The sequence below is a fragment of the Sitophilus oryzae genome, unplaced genomic scaffold (genome assembly GCF_002938485.1).
Source record: "Sitophilus oryzae breed Bouriz unplaced genomic scaffold, Soryzae_2.0 scaffold_1532_pilon_pilon, whole genome shotgun sequence".
NCBI lineage: Eukaryota > Metazoa > Arthropoda > Insecta > Coleoptera > Curculionidae > Sitophilus > Sitophilus oryzae.
The window spans coordinates 1132658-1154370 of NW_022146206.1; the positions used below are offsets into that span (position 1 = coordinate 1132658).

General features: G+C 33.6%; 1 protein-coding gene across 2 annotated transcripts; it reads right to left on the bottom strand.

Moving 5' to 3' along the window:
* Positions 1–440: 440 nt before the first annotated feature.
* On the bottom strand, positions 441–21090 carry LOC115878829. 2 transcript variants are annotated; one of them, XM_030895435.1, is made up of 4 exons: positions 20724–21090; positions 1315–4632; positions 826–1104; positions 441–699 (listed from the first exon to the last, which is right to left on the bottom strand). In XM_030895435.1, exons 2-3 carry the CDS (start codon positions 3820–3822, stop codon positions 883–885), a joined length of 2730 nt encoding a protein of 909 aa, XP_030751295.1. In that variant the 5' UTR covers positions 3823–4632; positions 20724–21090; the 3' UTR covers positions 441–699; positions 826–882. The 2 variants fall into 2 exon arrangements, with proteins under 2 accessions (XP_030751295.1, XP_030751294.1); XM_030895434.1 differs by having other exon boundaries at positions 826–4632; positions 20724–21089.
* Between the last annotated feature and the right edge of the window lie 623 nt (positions 21091–21713).

The following is a 21713-nucleotide window of genomic DNA, read 5'->3' on the forward strand; positions in this document are numbered from 1 at the left end:
ACAGAATTGCATAAGGGGGGCTGTATAGAATATAGTCTTAATATAGCTAAAAGCTAGAATCTCAGCCTGTCCTACAATAGTGTCTTAGTGTCAATGTGTCTAAGAAGTTTACACAAACCTCCTTGATGTTGAAATATATAAGGCTAGTACAGTCGTGTTCAGACAAACGTTTGTTTCAGAGGTTTAATTCTGATAAAGTAGCCTAGTACTACAGATCGTGTCGTATTACGACTGTGGTTTCAGATGGCATAGCTCTCTTATGAGATTTAAGAGATCAAATGCATAAGAGTTCGTTTGTACCCGAAGCAGGGTCCGAAACGTGAATCTCTTTCACTTGCAATATTCGGAAATACAGAAAATCTTATTAGAATTTTCTTGTATATTATGATTAGGACAAAGCTTACAATAACCATAAAGTTATCTTACTTATTTAGCCTTACCCATATATTTTAATATCTTCACTACCTCATTTGCACTAGTAATTGAAGAATAATTCCCAGTTATTGGCGTGCCAGTCTTTGACAAGTAGATCGATCCATTTTCCTTGTTGGCGGTTTAAGGAACCGTACTTCAAGTCAGTATAGCGTATAATATAGTGAGATGAACATTTACTTAACCATTACGACATATATCAAGTGACTAGTGTTTATGACCAGTGGAACATAAATTGCTCTTCTTGACTTAACTTTAGTAGAAGAGCTGAAAAATTGATCTAATTACTCGGGGTTCTTGATATTGGGTCAATGCATCCAGCATCGATTCGCAACAGTGCTGCACTACTGTTATGAATTGAAGCAGGATACAGGTTGCACTGGATTTCCTTACCTAATTTGGAGATCCAGAAATGGTAGATTCGCCCAAAGAACTATTTTTTACGTAGAACTAAATATACTCTGCCTCGTTTAGAATTGAAGGGACTTCAGTTGTTTCAGAAGACTGCTCGTTTGGTTCTGAAGATGCGTCGATTTCTATAGAGGACTGCGCGTTTGAAACTGTAACGGCGCCAGTTGCCGTAGGAGATTGCGCTTTTGGAACTAAAGAAGTGTCAGATGCCTTAAGAGACTGCTTGTCTGGTACTGAAGAGACTTCAATTTCTACAGAGGCCTGCGCGTTTGGAACTAAAGAAGTATCAGATGCCTTAGGAGACTGCTTGTCTGGTACTGAAGAGACTTCAATTTCTACAGAGGACTGCGCGTCTGAAGCTGTAATGGTGGCAGTTGCCGTAGGAGATTGCGCGTTTGGAACTAAAGAAGTGTCAGATGCCTTAGAAGACGGCTTGTCTGGTACTGAAGAGACTTCAATTTCTACAGAGGCCTGCACGTTTGAAGCTGTAATGGTGTCAGTTGCCGCAGAAGATTGCGCGTTTGGAACTAAAGAAGTGTCAGATGCCTTAGGAGACTGCTTATCTGGTACTGAAGAGACTTCAATTTCTACAGAGGACTGCGCGTCTGAAGCTGTAATGGTGGCAGTTGCCGTAGGAGATTGCGCGTTTGGAACTAAAGAAGTGTCAGATGCCTTAGGAGACTGCTTGTCTGGTACTGAAGAGACTTCAATTTCTACAGAGGACTGCGCGTCTGAAGCTGTAATGGTGGCAGTTGCCGTAGGAGATTGCGCGTTTGGAACTAAAGAAGTGTCAGATGCCTTAGAAGACTGCTTGTCTGGTACTGAAGAGACTTCAATTTCTACAGAGGACTGCGCGTCTAAAGCTGTAATGGTGGCAGTTGCCGTAGGAGATTGCGCGTTTGGAACTAAAGTGTCAGATGCCTTAGAAGACTGCTTGTCTGGTACTGAAGAGACTTCAATTTCTACAGAGGACTGCGCGTCTGAAGCTGTAATGGCGTCACTTGCAGTAGGAGATGGCGCGTTTGGAACTGAAGAGCAGTCAGATGACTCAGGAGACTGCTTGTTTGGTACTGAAGAGGTTTCGGTTTCGTTTGAAACTGTAGAGGCCTCCGATGATTTAGGAGACTCTTCGTTTGATACTAAAGCGGGATCAGCTTCCTTAGAGGCCTGGACGTTGGGACGTGAAAATGTATTACAGGATTTAGGTGACTGCATGCTTGGTTCCGAGGGGTCGTAAATTTCTATAGGCGACTGCACGTTTGTAACTAAAGAGGTGTCAGATGACTTAATAGACTGTATATTCGGATCCGAAGCATCGTGAGATAATTGAGGCAACTGTACGCTTGGGGCTGAAGTGGCGCCGATTGTCTTAAGGGACTGTATGTTTGGAACTGACGAGGTGAAGGTATGAGGCTTGACATGAATTGAACCTTTTGTTAGTCTTAGAAAAAGAGTTTCAAAAAGGTAAAAGACTCTCATTTTCGCTTTTTTTAAGGTAAGGATATCTTTTTCATCAAGTGCGAAAACAAAGAAATGACCCGACATCGTTTCATTGGCTTGGACAACATACCAGTTTCTGATGTTTAGAGACGGATTTTGGCCCGCCAAGCGATTAATTATTATATCTTTAGCGTTAAGGCCACTAGTCGATTCTAAAGGAACCTCGAGAGTAACTTTCGTCATCTTAGGCAATGCATCGGCCCTAACAACAGATAGTATTAAATTTTGCTCAAACGTTAAATTATTCACGGTTTCGGTTAGCCATTCTACAGTATATTGATCTCGACAGGTAACCCTGATAACTTTCTTTATATAAGTCCACGAAAGAAATGCTGGGGGATTTACATTTCTGTTGCTATCTTCTAATAAAAATTTATCCAGTTTTTCCATTAACATTCCTTTAATAAGGACTTCGTTCTTCTTTGATATTTTTCCGAAACGATCTTTCTCCTCGATAATGGCCATTGTAAGATGGTTATAAACGAAATCCATCCTGTTGGCAGACGGCAAATTAGAGTTTGCTTTCCTGAAGGGTTTTTTGGAAAACGAATCATAAAATTGCTGTTTTTTGGATGGTATTTGTATATGTTGGTTAGAAAATTTAACTCCTCCTTTAAAAGTAGGTGGTTTATTAATTGGATTTTTGGAATATGGATACTGATGCTGCTTAGATGTGGATGCAATTTGTGTATTCTGCTTGGGAAATTTCTTCGCAGGATGCCCGGCCTTCCATGCTAAATCAGGTGGTGTATTATCGGAATGAAACTTCTTTTTTTCGGGTTGTGTTACCGGGGGAAGTCTGGAAGGCGATGCCCGGTCAGAATTGTAAGCACGGCTAGAACTTGCCGGCTGTTCAGGCTTTCTCTTAGAAAGAGGTTGGTTCCATATTGATGGATATTTCGGGGGCGATTCCATGAACTGTGTCCAGTTATAGTTTACCTCCTTCTTGGGTTCCCTCATGAACGGTGACTGCACATATTTCGATTTCTTTGCTGTCCATTTTGATTGGATTTTCTGGGGCGAGGATTGTTCCGCAAAATGAGTTCGGCTAGTGCTAGGTGCCTCTTCTAACGTTCTCGTATAAGAGCGTTGCACATTGGTGGGATGCATAGCGGTTCTTTTCAATTGGAATTGGGGAGATGGTGATCGTTGTGACGAGTAACTGAATTGAGGAGATGGTGATCGCTGTGATAAGTGGTATTGAGGAGATGGTGATCTTTGTGATGAGTAATTGTATTTGGGAGACGGTGATCGTTGCGACGAGTAATATCTGTTTGACATCGTCTCCGTCTCCCGCGCTTTTTTTCTCCTCTTAATTTCAGCGTGTGTTAAGCGCTGTCTACGCTTTCGGCCTGGTATTTGTAACTCAGAATTACCTGCAAGTGTGTGTTGTTGCTGTTGCGAGCGTTGATACTCAGCTCCAGAAGGTATAAATGGCGAGGGAAACTCGCGTTTGGCTTTCAAAGAATATCTATCCATACATTTAACATGAATTCATGTATCTAGCTCCCCACCCACCACGGAGTCCCACATAGGGGGAGTCGCATGGCAAGCCCATGCGAACACCAGGGTTGCTAGATAAATATAGATCCCAAAGAATAGGCAACGCTGTGAAGGGGTTATGCGAGAGAGGAAGCAGGAGCCACCCAACAATCCCGTTCGCAACCCCCTACGCGCCCCTAACTCCAAGATCTCACCCTGTCGGCCCTCTTACGGGACGACACAGCCGATTGACTAGGGATGGGTTAGTTCCTAGCCGCCCGTCTAATCGAAATCCGGACCAAAGTGATGTGTTGCGTTTGGCGCTCAACCACCAGGTACCCATCATCCGACGACACGGGTCGCCACGCACGGCACAAACACGTGGGAGCTGGTCCGCGAGAAGATTGATTCATCCTCTTTACCACAGTACCTTAGAGTCTGCAGCTTACCCCTATCCGCCACCTGGGGACGCGCTTGGTAGGTAACTCAACCCCCAAGATATATTTATCTAAGCGGAGCTTGAATCTTGGACTCGCTTTTCTCGGAGTTCGGAGTGTTATGTTTTGTAAACAGTACGCTTGTTTTTATCTCATTCTTTCTCCATATGTATATTCAACTGATACTATAATTTCTTAAATATTTTTAAATTTGTAACTGTTTATATTAAACCAGGCAGTTCTAATGTTTTGAAGAAACAATATCATGTAAAGTAACTTTTTTCCTTTTCCAATTACACTGTATGTCCTAATACATTATATCATAGCCTTTGATTTTATCACTGAATCATAATTCTGATTCTTCTGATCACTGAAATAAAAAAGCCGATCGTAATATTTCAGTTATACAATTATGACATACTTAAAATCCTAAGTTCTTTTAAAATAATCTGAAGATAAAAACAAAACTACATAGAATCTAGCATTAATAATAAACACCAGTTTATCGAACTTCCCTAATCTTTATTTTAAAAATCAAATATATAGAAGGTGATTCACAGCCATGGCACATTAGACGTTTATGGAGAACCGGTGATAGGATTTTTGCATTAAGGCACCTACTCCATCTGTCTAGATTATTTTCAGCATTACAGTGTTGTATTCATACTAAAAGCGCTTCTTAAAAGTGCTAAAAGTGACTTAGTTATCTTTGTTATTTTAAATAGAACACCCGGTATATTATTATATTTTTCAAAACTACATCCATATCTCAAAATTTTTCTATTATACTAACCTATACCAATCTCTAATAGTTTTCGAGATAATAAATAAAACATGTGTAAAATTGACAAAAACATGATTTTGAATAAGCATTGATTAAATCATAAATTCGGTATATTGAAAGCTAAAATTTGGTTATAGGTTAAGGAAAGTCGACATATTCGATCTGGATAAATCAACTATACAGGTTGTTAACTCGACAGTTACTTATAGGGGAACAGAATGGCAACACTGCCTATTGAGAACGCATGCATTATTGATTTTTCTGCCGACTCGTCCCGTCGCGTAGTCATCGACGAGCGGGCCGAGGTTGCCATATTTCAACCATAAAGCTCTTGCCGCGAGTAATAAACAAATTAACAACCTGTATATAAATAATTGTAATATAATAAATTATCAATATGACTGGATATCAAACTGAGAGCGTTATTATTTCCGTTTGTTATAAAATCGTTCAAATTATTGTTATTTTAAATTCAAGCCTATGTATATTATTTAAAAAATTGAAACCCAAATAAAATAGCTTTTCAGCGATCTATCATGTTTCTATACCTAAACATTCCGATTTCTTCAGTAAAACCATTTAAAAGATAATAATTCTGTTATGACTGTTTCCTTTAAAGAAAATCGTTACCATGACAAATATCCAAACTTTTGAGAGTTTACGTGCTGAATTTCTAAAATTGTCATGGTAACGAAATTTTGAAATGAAACTATAATAGGATTATTAACTTTTAAATAGCTCTACTTTAGAAACCGGAAGATTTAGGTATAGGAATAATGATATATCGTTGAAAAGCAATTTTATTAGTCTTTTGATTTTTTATGGTACGTATACATTGGTGTAATTTGCGCGCGCCGAGCGTTGATGAGTAGTGCAACTCTTTAAACACTCCATTAATAAACAATATTCAAAGAAAAACACAAAAAAGGGAATTTATTCAAAAGAAAATACACATAGTCGATATACTATAATAGAAAAATTATGATATAATATTAGTTTTCAGAAATGTAATAATATACTGGGTGTTTAGCCTTTATGTAAAAATCCAAATTTTCATAAAAAAATCTATCACCGGTTGGTTCTCCATAATCGTCTAAGCCCACGGCCACACAAAAAGCGTTTTTTGCGTTTTAGCGTGAAGCGTCTTTAGTGACTAAAACAAAATAACAGGATTATATAGGAGTGGACACACCAAAAGCGTGTAGCGTTCGGCGTGTCTCGCAAAAAACGCAAATGAAAACAAATCAGTTTGTTTTCTTCAGCGTCTTTTAGCGTTTTTAAGATGAGACCCCGTCATAGGCGGACGTTATATTTAATAATACAATAAAAATAAATTAAATAGTATGCATTTTTTTTCATTTTAGGGTATTATCTAAAACTATTTTTATAAAGAACATCTACTGTTTAGGTAGATTCTATTAAATTCAAAAATTTGAAGGAAATGTTTGAAAAAGTGTAGTTTGAAATGTTGAAAAAGTAATAAATTAAAGGAATATTTTCTTACGCGTAAAAAATAGTTTTTTATGCGTAAAAAGTGTCTTTTTCTGCGTAAAAAGGTTTTTTTTTGCAGAAACAAGTAGTTTTTGACGCTTAAAAAATAGTTTTTACGTGTAACAAATTGTTTTTTTACACGTAAAAAATATTTTTTTGGGTAAAAAAGTTTTTTTACCAGAAACAATAAGTTTTTGGCGCGTAAAAATTTGTTTTTTACGTGTAACAAATAGTTTTTTACGTGTAACAAATAGTTTTTTTACCCATAAAAAAATATTTTTTTTTGCATAACAAAAGGTTTTTTTACTAGAAACAATAAGTTATGAACGCGAAAAAAATGGTAACAAATAGATTTTTACACGTAACAAATAGTTTTATACGCGTGAAAAATAGTTTTCTACCAGTAACAAATAGCTTTATACGCGTAAAAAATAGTTTTCTACCAGTAACAAATAGTTTTATACGCGTAAAAAATAGTTTTTTACGTGTAACAGTTTTATTCGCGTAAAATAATAAAAATAGTTTTTTACGTGTAACAAATATTTTTTTTACACGTAATAACTTGATTCACTTTTACAAAATTTGTATTAAAATATCAATATTTTTGATAAACACGTGGACTGCTCACAAATACACACGTCGCGTCACTGCGTATTTCTCAGAGATATGGAAGTGGGAGAATGAGCTTCGACGAGTGCGCATCCAAATTTTTGTCGACGGCAACATGGCAGACATCTTCCAGGTCTCGCTGTCACTTCCCCTCTTTATTTGACATCTGTTTGTTTTTTTTTTCGTTTGTGTTGTTATCTAGTTAAAATTTATTACTATCTCAATTATTCTAAACACTAATTCAAAAAGGCTTGTTGTATATTGTCATAGTCATTCTAAGAAAGCTAATACGCCGGGAAAAATGATTAGTTTTCATGTGTAACTTTATACAACATAATCGTGTTTACAGATGATCCAAAACTGTTTATTTTTAGTTTTCCTAAAGTCCATTTGTAAAAATCGTGATTGTAATTGGGAATGGTCAAAAATAAGTGTGTGATGTGGCCATTTGAAGAGGATGTTTTTATTACATGTGGAGGAAGAAGATACTTGGAATCAATGTTCGTGCTTCTGTAAAACAGTGCACTCTAGTGTCCATGAAAGCACAAGTTCAAGTGTACCAGAAATATGTCAAATATTGTATTGACATTGATTGGTCCTTACTTGACAAGAAGATTATTTGGAGGAAAAGAAAACATAAGATAGGGTATTTTAATCGAACAGCGAAAATTTAACATTTTTATTGTAAAGTTTGCTGTAGGTAGTTGTAGTTTTGTGCTAAATATTTCTAACAGCAGCAGCAGTGTTCAGAGTGTCAAGAGGAGAAGAATTCAGTTAATTAGATTTATGCACAGTTACAGGCTTTTTCAAACATAGTATCCAGTTCTATAGTCAGCATTTTTAGTATTCCTACAACTGTAAAAACAAGGAACATTGGACTGAAAAAATGGCAAGATTTATATAGGAAGAAAGGGTATTATGCCAATAAGAAAATTAAATCTGTAGGCAGAAGTTTCTTATTTAAAAACTGTTATGGGGCATATATAATTCGTATCTGTGCTACAAATCACTGAGAAAAATCATATGATATTCATAATTGTTAACGAGATGATATTTAAAGAGTGTTAAAAATGAGACTATTAGTCATGAAGCTTACCCTTTTACTTTAAGAGTGTTTGTTTCAATATTACACTTTTATTCTTGTAAAATCTATGATGAAGTTCAAAAGCATTTTGCAATGGCCTTAAATTGTAAGCCAGGATTTATAGCAAAGGATTTGATGCAATGAAACTTAATCAGTACCTTCCAGTATGTATTTTAGTAAGGGGATTGTCAATCCCATGTTTTTAAATAGATAAAATAGAGGCCAAAGTATTACAGTTGAGAAGAAACTATTTTATCTTAAAATTCTGAAATCATATAATCTAATTTTCTTAATAATAAATTAGGTATATGTATGTTGTACATACAGAATTTTATTATGGACAAATAAGGATCGGCAAGCTTCTTTTGTGCAAAAAATAAATGATTTTTTCTAGTATGAAGACAAACCATAATGTGTTTTACAAACTTACCGGTAACAGTTTTTTTTTTATAATAAAATATTTAGGAATAATTTGAGTTGTTTATCAATATATTAATGACTTGAATTTTGACAAATTGAATTTGTATCAAAATAATTTTACGAAATATAAAATTGATATTCTATTACAAGATTTAGAGTTTTTATTGTCGACAAAACCAGGATAAATACTAATAATATTTATCCTGAATAAAATCAATCGATGTTTATGTATTATGAAAATATTTGTTAGAGAACATGTTATGTAACAGTAATACCGTATGATCGAATAAAAACGGCATCAGAGATGCAGGCTATGAAATGACAATCGATGACATTTCCCATATAATTTTATTATATAAAATGACAGCGATCTTCATTTCATAGCTTATCGCTTGTGACGACTTTTCTGTCGTTACCCAAATAGAATGAAAAGAAAAGAATCCGTTGCTCAGGGTTAGAGGAAAACTTAAGACTTATCTGTATATAGTTTCTTATGATGTAAACAGGTAGGTAGGTATTCTCCAGACTAACAGAAGTGGATGCAGATGACTATGGCAGGAGAAGTCTTCGATATCAGGCAAAAGAACGATTGTAATGTCAGGAACACTGTCTTAAGGTCTGCATAGGTCCATACAAAATGAAGTGGGTGAAACATACAATAATTACTGCATTATTACTGCATACCATGTGGTAATTACTGAGTACCAGGTGGTAGTTACTGAGTACCATGTGGTAGTTACTGAGTACCATGTGATAGTTACTCTATAAATAAAAAAAATAGTTCTCAGGACAGATACTCAATAAAGAAACAACTTACGGTCTGAAAATCAGCTTTACATAAATATATTCAAACCATATGCCGATCCAAACCAGTAATTAAATACTCAAGTAAACGAAATAACAAACGGAAATAACTGAAATAGAATTTAGATAGGGCTATATAAAATGGCGGATAAACTTACGGTGATCGTTCCAAGAAGAAACCAAACAAATACGATCTATACTCTGATTGCATACTTTACAAGGTTTTCAAATCTCCAAATCGGATACCCATGCAATCGAAATCGAAAAGTGGATGCAGAGTGCTTTCACTGGAAAATTTGTCCGGACGCCGACACACGCGTCTTTTCAGATCCAAATTCCCAGAGAGAAAGAAAAAGACCTTCTTCTCAGTTCTCAGTTTCGAACTGTCATAAATGAAGTTTGACATCTAGCGAATAGATGCGCTAATAAAATTAAATATCCAATATACAAGTGAAATGCAATGGCAAGGAAGTTTTGCATATAGCGAATAGATGGCGCTAATAAACAAGACAAGTAAACTGTAAGAAATTAAGTTTGATATCTTTGGCATCTAGCAAATAGATGGCGCCAATACTAACAAATTTAAATAAAATAGATTTTTAAATTCAATTTTATTAAAGGAAATAAAAATGCTACACGCTGACGCCGTTTTTATTCGATCATATGGTATTTGAAGGGACGAATCAAAAAATAAAATAAAAACAAAAACATATTTTTCTAGGTTTATATTAAAAATACAAGGTAATCATCACAAATAATTATGAACCAAGTGTTTTATGAATATACAACTTGAACAAAAAGTTGTTCAGAACAATTTTTACCATATTTGCAAAAATTTTAAATTGAAACACGTAATTCAGTACATAAGTAAACATGAAATAATTGTAAATACTTATTTAATGGCATTTCGAGTGTTACGACTTAAGAAAAGGTCATCTGTCCATAGCGTCTTTTGTCAGAATATTCGTATATTTAGTGTTTTATATGCCAATATTGTACGCAATTTTGAAACTGATGATAATTAAATAAATCATATTAATGTTCTACAGCTATATATCTACTGATAGGTATTTATACATCCATAATAAATGATAGAATTTCACTAAATTTAAATTGCCCCCCGTATGGTTGAAAACAGCAAATTGATATTTGATTACTTATAGATTACCACCTATATACAAAATGACACGGAGATCTGGAATATGGCGCCCCATTTAATTAGACCTTCTGCGCATGTTGACGCTCATTCTCTATCCCTTCTATATCTCTGGTATTTCTAAGCCGTTAACACGTTTCGTTACAACGAGCTCGTGTATCAGGGCCGTCTCAATAGGTCGTATGCTACGGCCTTCAATTTTTACTCCCAGCGCGCGTAAAGAAATTTCACTCCAAAATGTTTCTAAATCATGTCCTAAAATTGCATTAGCAACTAGAAATATTTACTATTATATTATATAATTATAATTACTTATTATATTATATTATAATTATAACACTCAACATAAAAAAACTATACACATATAAACTAAAATTCGTAAAATAAATGGCAAATAATAGTTATTAATTTATTGTGTTTGTCTCCGAATATATGCCCCGGCCCGTCCACAATTCAATCCCAGCATCTTTCATCTTCGTCTCTTCAACGCTAACGGCGCCGATCTCGCCTATCTCTTTCTCACAGGATTGATTGTTGGACGGGCCGGGAATCCACGAGCTTGTGACGTTACTAATTGACATCTTGATAGAAACTGCAGACCTGCCGCGTCGTTTGCGTGTTTTTAATGGACACAAATCGAAAGAACCGCTTAAAACGGTAAAATCGCAACAAGCGCTTGAGACGCAAAAAACGCAAAACGCTAAATACACTTTCTGTGTGGCCGTGGGCTAACGTACCATCGCCGTGAATCACCCTATATGTTACAATAAAAGTCGGAAATCAGTCAATTGTTAACAATTATACACTTGAAACGCGGTACTTTTCAAATACAGACAATTGAAGTTCTGAAATTCAATTAAATTGAAAAATATCTGCTAATTTTTATTTGGTAAAGACCTCAGTTTCACAAGTATATACTAGAACGAGGTATATATGTGTATGTTTGAGTACTTCATGACATTTATACCGTTACACTTTATATCATCAATTAATGACGAAATTTCTAACATGAAAACTAGGACAGAATTTATGTACTAAACATAAATCTTGTGGAGTCTGTACCCATTCTGCTTCAGAATTCACGAGCCGCAACTAGTCCAAAGAAATATAGTTCCCCTAACATCCCCATCATTCCCCTTACATCTGAAGTGCTATACGGTAGACACCTATCGTTCCGCGGTCAACGCATAAAACACTTATTTTCTCCAAATCAGCCAGCGAAGGCATATCGAAGACGGTGTGGATCAGAGATATAGACATAAGCAAAAGACTATCTCTATATCTCTGGTGTGCATGCATGGAAGCGACAGTGTTGCAATATTAAAATGTGTAATATCTGTAACATGTTTGACGAAAATATCTTTAGATGAAAAATCCGCGTTTATGTATTGAACATTTATTAGTGTTAAACATAGAATCAACAACAAAAAAAAATCTTTTATAGATACTGAATATGTCGTATGATCGAAAAAATCGTTTAGTTAGCTTGGAAATGACGATTATTGACATTTACCATTATTTTACATATGAAATAACAACGATCTTCATTTCCAAGCCAATTCTGACGCCGTTCTTTGTTTAATCATATAATATTATATTAAATTGTTTTATTATAGAAAATCCGTATTATCAACGTACTGTACCCAAAATCCCGTAAATCTACAGATTAATCAGTCGTTCTGGCAACACTGTCTCCGGTAACCGCTCACTTTGTCGGCTGAAAGCCATATACGTATTATTTACAAATATACTCAGCCTAATCTCCATAAAAGTGAAGCCCAAACAGTGAAAGAACAATATGGAATTCTGCATAAGTCTATTTCACCCGGATATTTGATTTAACTGCGCATGCCTCACCTGAAGAAGTTTTCATTATCGATGTTGTTAAAGGGAAGTGGTTGACTGACATTTCACCTAACCTTCAATTTTATTTATATTTTTATTATTTATAACACATTATCATGGAGTTGGAAAAATATCAAAAATAGTTGGAAACAATAAACTAAACAAAACCACTCTTTTTTACGCGCACAAATAAAAAGTAATCCAAACAGAACAAAAACAACAACAATCGGAGTTTGGCGCAATAGCAGTTCAATCCATATCCGGGTGAAATAGACTTGTGCAGTTTTAATATGGAGCTGGGTTATGTTGTCTTTTCTTAAGGCACAGAAATTGCACACGGTGTTAAATAGGGAACCCTGAGTATATTTGTAAATAATACGTATATGCTGAAAGCAGCACCAGAGAAGAACAATCGTAGAGAAGCGACAAAATGAATCCCGCCTAAAAAATTTGGAGTGGAGGTAAACCGGCTGTCATCTCAACGTGTTTTCGGAATACGGACAGCGTTGCCATTGTTAATGATAAAGTTCTGAAATCTTACTATTTTTTTATTTGTGTTCATAATTAATCTTTTTGAATTAATTAATCTATATTTTATCCTTACCTTATAATAGTACTTAAGGAAAGAACTAATTTTCAGAACTAAATAGTATTAAAACTTAAAATAGATTGTAGTTGTTAGCAGGTTGTTAACGTTTAATAAAAAATAATTAGAAAATTAAAACTATTAGAAAATTAAATATTTTATCGCAAAGATAATATATTAGCGACGCTAATTTGAGTTGTGTTATCTTTAAATGTAATATGGATTTTTTAATATACAGGGTGAGTCGTAAATAAGTGCAAATATTTTCAGGGCCGGTAGATCTCGAAAAATAAAGCATATTTAAATTACATTTCTCATGTCAAAAAACTTCCAGATACCAATTATTGTCATCCAAATATTGATGTTACTTTAAATTAAAAAAAAAATGAAAAAAAAATTAAATTGTTTGAAAAAATCGAAATAAAAATGAAACTTTTACACCCTGTATCTCCAAAACTACGCATTTTAGAGCATATATTTATACGAACATTTTCACTTAGGAGAATATGCTACCGAAGTTTCCCGAACACAAATGGATTAATGGATTACATATCATTGGATACAATGGATTAATTTAGAGTTTCTTGAAAATAGCCTGGCTGTTTTGCGACTGAAACAGGAATATACAAAATAAAAAAGTTCTCTTTAGTAAAGGGGGGGGGGGTTAAATTGTAAGCCCCAGGCCCCGTCATTGAGAGAGGCCCCCGAATCAGGAGAATTTAAAATCGAGATTAGTTAAATGAAAATGTACACATATTACGAAAAACACCGATTTGTAAAATTCTTTGAAAATTAAAAAATATTGCTTACATTTTCTGAACCGCTGAATCTTTTCTGGGTTTTCTTTCCTGTAAATAATTTAATCTACCACCTATGTTCTCATATTGTAGAGATATTATGTTTTTTAATCACCTGCTGATGCACTGCAGAAGTAAAGTGTTTTGGTTTTGGTGTATTGTGGTAAATTATAGTGTTTTATTTTGCTGTTGTAACACCCCGGTTCCAACCCTCAACTCTAATCCATGTTATTTACTTTTTGGTTTGTTTTAACTATTGTGATAACAGCTGATAAATATTCGAAATTTTCTTAAAATTGTTTTATTTATAATTTTGATTAAAAAAACAGTTTCAAATATTAATTTCGAAACAAACAATATTATCAGATACGATTTGAAAATGTCTCTCTAAAAGGAATAGGTTAGAAAATGGTTAGAACGCGGTAAATCCACAAACCGCGGAAACACGTTAAATCTTAAAAGATAGTTACTATACAATATGATTCCTAAATATTTATAATATACTTTTTACTGAACACATGTTTTTTCAGTGTATAGCTTTTCTCATTTCTTTTGCCTTCATTGAATTTCTCTCAGTGTAGCTATATACCGGTGATCTGTTACGTACGCCAATTTGAAGGTCACAAAACTTGGTCCCCTCACTTCAATAGTGCCGACGGTTTTTGTCGCTTCTCTACGATTGTTCTTTGCTAGCAGCACTATGATATAGTTTATCTGGGTCCCTATTCTTGAATTTCAGGGAGTAGAACTCCCGAGAGAAGTGGGCGTGGTAATCATAAAACTGGTAGTATCGGTATTCTTGAAAAATATTGTGGGAGAGAGTAAGAAATTAGGGAGATGCTAGGGAGTTAAGTAGTAAGTTCTCTTACTATAAAGCGAGGGAGAGAGCAAACCTAACCCAACTTAACGTATTTATTTACGATGTTTTTTGTTTACTCGTCTGTTACATACTTAATATAATAATAATAGATAAAAATGTCTCTTTGAATGTGTGTAAAAAAGGTTTTATGCAGTGTGGATAGTAAACATGCCATTTTTAAAATTAGTAAAAGTGCATTTGTGTTTGAGAACCAAAATTAAGGTCTAAAAAGAATAAATGCTTAATAAAGGTTTCTTATACATATATAAATTACGGTTATAGCAAATTATAGTGGAATATATTCCAAACGCCTTTGAGTATGGATAAAAACTCCAAAAAGTATATATATTTTTTTTAAACAATTTGAAATTTAGATAAAACATTAAAAGTCGTTTGTGTGTCCCCGCTGTATTAATTTCATTAATTTGAAAATAATACATCTCTGAATAAAGTTTCTGTATTCACTTTAGTGCAAGACAAGCAAAAAAGCCCTTTTGTGATCTTACGGGAGGCACAAAGACATAAGACACAAACAAATTATTCTATATTATTATATTATTAATTCTATTGGTTGTACAAACCGGCAACGTTGTTCCCCGATTCTAATTCCTCCCTTATACTCCTCGGTGCGTTCGGTATTTCAAGAATACGACATTTCGTTTTCAGGGAGGTCGAGTGAGGGAGCATTCCACGGGAGCTTCCAGGGACCACTCCCTTCTCTCGCTTTCAAGAATAGGTACCCTGAAGTCATTTGGAATAGATTGAGTCTCTTAATTTCGGCACTGTCTTTGTCACTGCTTTTGTCGTCGTTGGGACTAAGGAATTGTCTCACTACTTCCAACTGACTTTGGAAATACTATATAGTATTCTTTATCCGCTGCGCTGTAAACGACTCTCAGCGCGCAGCAGCGCAGAGCTAAACTAAATCTCGGAATTCTCGAATAGGCTGACGGTAACGCCAGCTACATGTTGGGCAGGTTTTGTGCCACGAAATCGCCCATTAGGTTGCACATCTTCTTATTTCTTAAAATCAACGGTGCTAGTTTTTTAATCATCTATTGATGATGCTAACATAGTTAGCGAAACGCGCGTCCAGTGCAAAAGTAAAGTGTTTTGGTGTATTGCGGTGAATTAGTATTTTATTTTGCTGGGTACAATGGCTTTCCTTTGATCACTTTGACTAATTTTGTCTAAGATACTGGAAATTAACCTACAAGAGACAGTATCGTAAACAACAGATTTATTAGTAATGAGCAGTAATTTGATAATAATGAGCAGATTTTGAGTCAAAAATTGTTGCAATACGTCAAATATCAATTTTAATTAATGAAGCAATGCAGAATATAAAATATTTTGGTAAAGGTGTGGATCCGGTGGCTGACCTTGAAACCCATATTTGCTGCATTTGATCATCGATTCTACGCAAGCGCACATCGTCGATGTTGCCACATTGCAGTTTATTTTCGAATTATGTTTAGTCAAAAACAAATGTTTTTTGACTGTTAATCAGTAATAATAATATTTCAAATTCTACAATTAATTTTATAATTTCAGATTTATCTTGATATCAAAAATTAAGGTAAGAAGGATAATGGAGATTGTGAAGTTAAGGTATTATAATTGTAATCGGAGTTCTAAGTAATATATAATAATGTAATAATAATATATTTATTTATATATTTACATTATAATTAAAAATTATCATTTACGGATTTTTTCTTATTAGTTTTAAACCTATTAGAATTATTTTGTATCATCAATATGACACATTTATTGCAGCCATTGTAGGTATATATTTTATCGAAGAATGCTGATAGGATTAAAATAAGTTTTATGCTTTATCTTTTTCTGTTACTGTTTTTCTGTTACTGTGTGTACTTAATATCCTGTATATTCTTTTCTTAATTTACTGTAATTTCTTTCCTATATAATACCAATATCTTGATAATATGGTGAAGATTCATTTCTGATCTTATTAGACTAACTTAAAACTTAAGTTAGTTTGTGATTTATATTAAGATATTTCTTATAATTTTTTTATGTCTTAATACCTCTACTACATATTATACTTTGTGGTGTGGAGAATAAATGATAAGATATCTTAATACCTGCAAATCCTTTCCATTAGGAAAAATATTGTTTATAGATCATATTATATGCTAATAAGAAAATCACATAAATTAGGTGTAAGATAAAAAAATCTTGTTACAGAAAAATTAATGCAATATAAGCAGATACAAAATAAGATACCTATTAATACTGCTCACCATAGAATAACTAACTGAAAGAAATGAAAACTCCTATGTTAAAGCCTGGAAACACGCGCTCGACGCGATCCAAGCGGGCTACTGGCAGAACTAAAAGTTCGCGCCATATTTTTAAATGGACCTTTATTGCCAGTTCATAAGTTTTTTACTTATATTTGGTAATTTCAATCTAGATTATGAACTTATTTGTAACAAAACATTTTACAAAATAAAAATAATGTGTTTTGATACAAATAAATTAATAATCTAGGTTGAAATTATCCCTGAAATTAGAATAAAACACGAAAAATTTGTAACTTGATTATTTTATTATAACATTGTTAATAAAATTACATATAACACATTCAACACTATACAAGTATATATAAAAGTTATCAGAATTTATACAATCAGTTATAAGTAATTATAAAAAAGGTTATAAATTATAAATAAATAATTCATTATATAAAAGACATATAGTTACCGTGAATATAATTTGGTATAACTTTAATCTCAACTTTAATGACCTATTCAAATAGAAACATCTTACAATTCACATTATATAATACACAAAGCCAAGGGACAAAATTGTTATTAAATCTATTCTCGATGACTCGAAGCATTTTTTTTTCAAATAAAACAGGACATATAGGGCTTATAAATAATACAAGGGTATAGAAAATATATAAATAAGTAAATACAAATATATTTTCAACCTAATGATTAATGATTATACTCGTTTAAATAAATAAATGATCTTTTTAAAATTACTTGTTTGTCTTTGCAAATTTGTATATTTAATATTTATCTAAAAGCGTACACTTACATAAATTACTGCACAACCTTTAAAATTAAGCTTTTAATATGTTATACAAATTCTTGATTCGATATAAATACACTTAAATAAAACTTTAAAATTAATGATCTTCCAAATTTCTGAGACAGCCATTTTGTTGAAAGAATTTGTTTTGATTATGAGAAATTTCATAAAAATTATCACAGGGATTAATTAATCTTATATATTAAACTACTTGGCTTTTAAATTTCACAATCCTATCGTCCAAAATACTCTAAATTCGCAAAAATCCGTAAAATATTCCCATAAAAACAAATCACAATTCACTTCCACTTCACAGAAACTGACAGACATTGCCAAATATGGAATGACGTTTATTTTTCAATTTATTTTACTGATCTAACTGATCCGGGTCACTTAGAAATTAAATTTTTATTAAATTATTTAATTATAATTGTTTCTGGCGAAAGCAACTTCATATCAATGTTTGGTAAATGTTTATTCATAGGGTAACAAAGCACATCACTGTTAAATTATCAACATTTTATATAAATATTTATATTTTTCAACTACTCCAACTACTCCAATTACTCCACAGAGAATCAAACGAATTGTTAATTAAACTATACTCTGTGGATGACTTGATAAAATCATGATGAAATTAAAGTCCCTAGATGAATATCTAGGGACTTTAGATGAAATTTCTACGCAGCGCCATCTATCCCTCTACTGGCAGAAACTCCGCCGTGTTTCCAAAATTCAAATGGCAGTTTCATCCGCCTGCTGCTCACTCTACAGTTATAATTACGGAGACCTTTTTAAGGCCTACGTAGTTTTAATGGAATGTTATAAAATCTATTATGAACATGATATGGTGCTACAGCATTTAAAAATTCAAAAAAAGAAGAAACTTGGACACATCCCTTAATTTTGCGAATTTTTAATAAAGCACTTTTTAAACGTAGTATAATAAATCTAGAGCAATTAGATTAGAGTTTTATTTCTATTTAATTTTATTGACTATGAAAATACATAATAAGCGTTCACGTATTGTGTGAATATTAAAATAATACCAAAATAATATCGTATGATCGAAAAAAGTGGCGTCAGCGATGACTATGAAATGAAGATCGTTGTCATTTTATATGGAAAATGTCATCGATCCTCATTTCGCAGCCAACTGGATGCCGTTTTTTTTCGATCATACGGTATACATTGACAAAAAACGCTGAAAAATACAATATTTGTTTTCTTCTGAAAATAATTCCAAAATAACCTGCAATCTGGCAACATCGACGATGTGCGCATGCGTAGTATCTGTGACTATATGCAGCAGAAACTCGTTTCAAGGTCAGCCACCGGATCCACACCATTGTATAATATTTAAATCAGAACGTTTTATAGTCAAGTAGTCTTTATCTTGGACGGTTAAAAAAGTGTGTAATTTCTTTTATGATGCTATTTCCCCATAAGAATTATAACTTCTTTACTACTACAACCATTAAATAATAAATAATTCGACTCACTTCAGAGATAAAAAACAGAAAAAGTAAGATGGAGAAGAAGAATCTGTATATGTAAACAGTAGACACCAGTGTTGAATGGTCTTTTTTATTACTCATGCTGGGAAAGTATATCTTTTCGCATTCTTTTGGAGTCGAAAAAAACGCTAATTGCCCACTTCACAATTACCACACTAGTGTTGAGCAAATTTAATGTCGATTTGAGTGCGACAAGTAAACTTCTCGCACCCAAATTTTCATTGGCACACGCAAATTGACAAGCAAAAAAAAGAAGTGTCAATATTAAAGAAGTGAGGTTGACATTTAAATATTTTTTTATTTTTTTGTTTATTTTATTACCTTGCTTTTTAATATGTCTGTTTTGTTGTATTTCATCATGTAAACAAATTATTAAACACCATTATGAAGAAGCAACGTTAAAATTCCTTCATCAACGTTAAAATTCCTTTTACATTAAATAATTTTCGTTGTTTTGTTAATTATACAGGGTGTTTCTTATTTACATGCTAATATTAAAGAGGGGATTCTTGGACGTATTTTATGAAAAAAAAACTTCATACGGGTTGGTAAACTTTTCTAAAAAAGTTTTTTTTTAGAAAAGGGTCTTGCATAAAAAAATATTTCAGATACAGCATTTTATAGATCACGATTTAGCGACGCCACAAAAAATACTCAGACTAAACTCTAATATAAGCTATTTAAGTCACACACATCACCCTGTATTTAATATAATAAATTTAGTCTTATTATTGTTTTAAGCTCATTTTAATCAAGAATTTGCATAGCTTTTTTGTTTTATTGTGCGCACCTATATAGATAAAATACGTATAGATCCTGAAGAGTAGAAAATAATGTTTTGATATACAGCATGATCGAAAAAAACGCCGTCCAGTTGGCTTAGAAATGATGATTGATGACATTCCCCATATAATTTTACATAAAAAATCAGCGATCTTCATTTCATAGCCATCGCTGACGCCGTTTTTTTTTCGATCATACGGTAGAATGTGCAGGCTATTTTTAACACTAATAAATGTTTAATGCATAAATACGTATTTTTTATTCATAGGGATAAGCCTATTTCGTCAGCATAAGACGGACATTATTGACAATCTGGCAATACCGCCACCAGGAAGTACCTTACTGTTATTTTGCTGTTATTAAAAAACTTATAATTATTTTAAGAATATTCTTCCATGTTTTTAGTTTTTTTTTCTTCAAAAAATATGGTAACTATTTGGTAAAATACCGCTTTAATATAAATAAAAATACGCGCCATAATCGTCATGTGGAAGACAAGTTGTTATTGTTTGTGTTCAACTATGGCTCTGACTATGGTCGCAATCTGTCGCAATTTGGACTTTCAACATGTCGCTTCCGTCTAGCGATTTAAAAATTTATCGCATCCAAGTCAAAATAATTATTGTCCTTTACATTTTAGGATTAAAAAAGTTGGCTTACCCGATTTTCCGATCTCTTCTGCTATTGTTTCCCAAGTTTGCATCTTCATTTCTACATCTTTGTGTGACGGATGGTCTAATTGGTACAGACACGGGTTCACTTCAACCAATTCTACTAATTTTCGGTCTTGCTCGCCGGTAAATGGTTCACATGCCATTGCAAAAACACGTTACAACTACGATTGCGACTGAAATTTAACTGAATTCGGCACTAAAAAACAGAATGGCGACTACTGAATGCGTCTGAATGGCGAATCGCAGCCATGTTGGCAAGAGATCGCAGCGGATATTTCTGTTCTTCACGATCCACGTTGACGATCGGTCGGCGTCGGCCGTCGGCTGTCGATGACGCTGCGTTTGACGCATGACAAATGCGATATGCAGGCGATATGCGATACAAGTCGTCAGTTCGCTGCGGCGCTGTTGTCAAGGCCAGTGTTACCAGATTGGGCGATTTATCTCTGGCGACCTGAATTTTTGGAAAATCGCAAGTCGCCATTTGGGCGATTTTGGCTAAGATACTTATGGCACCAGTCAATCAATGCATTCCCAATATTGACTTAATTCTTGTAATTATTATAGACATCGATTCCCGAAACGGCAAAAATCGCAATTACATATTAGTAGATCAATATCCATAGATAAAAGAAAATAATCTACTATTAAATCAATATCCGAAGATATCGATTTATATTGCTCATCTATCAACTGGCGTTTGTGACTTCAGTTTAGTTCTCAGTAAGGTTCTCAGTATGTTCTCAGCACGTTTCTCTCTTCCAATCTGCCATTTTTCCCCTTTGTGACGTCATCAAACCACTTAAAATATTAGTCATATTTTGAATTGTGATAGGTATAATCTTTATAATGAAATAGTTGCTTGAGATTTTTGTAGGTTTAGTATAAAAATATTTGGCGACTTTTATTTTATTTTGGCGACTTTCGCCACCTCTAGTGGCGACCAGCTAAAATAATATCTGGCAACACTGGTCAA

Bases quoted from the DNA above. Each gene is read 5' to 3' on its own strand.
- LOC115878829 (XM_030895434.1), bottom strand. From the start codon at position 3,822: ATGGATAGATATTCTTTGAAAGCCAAACGCGAGTTTCCCTCGCCATTT.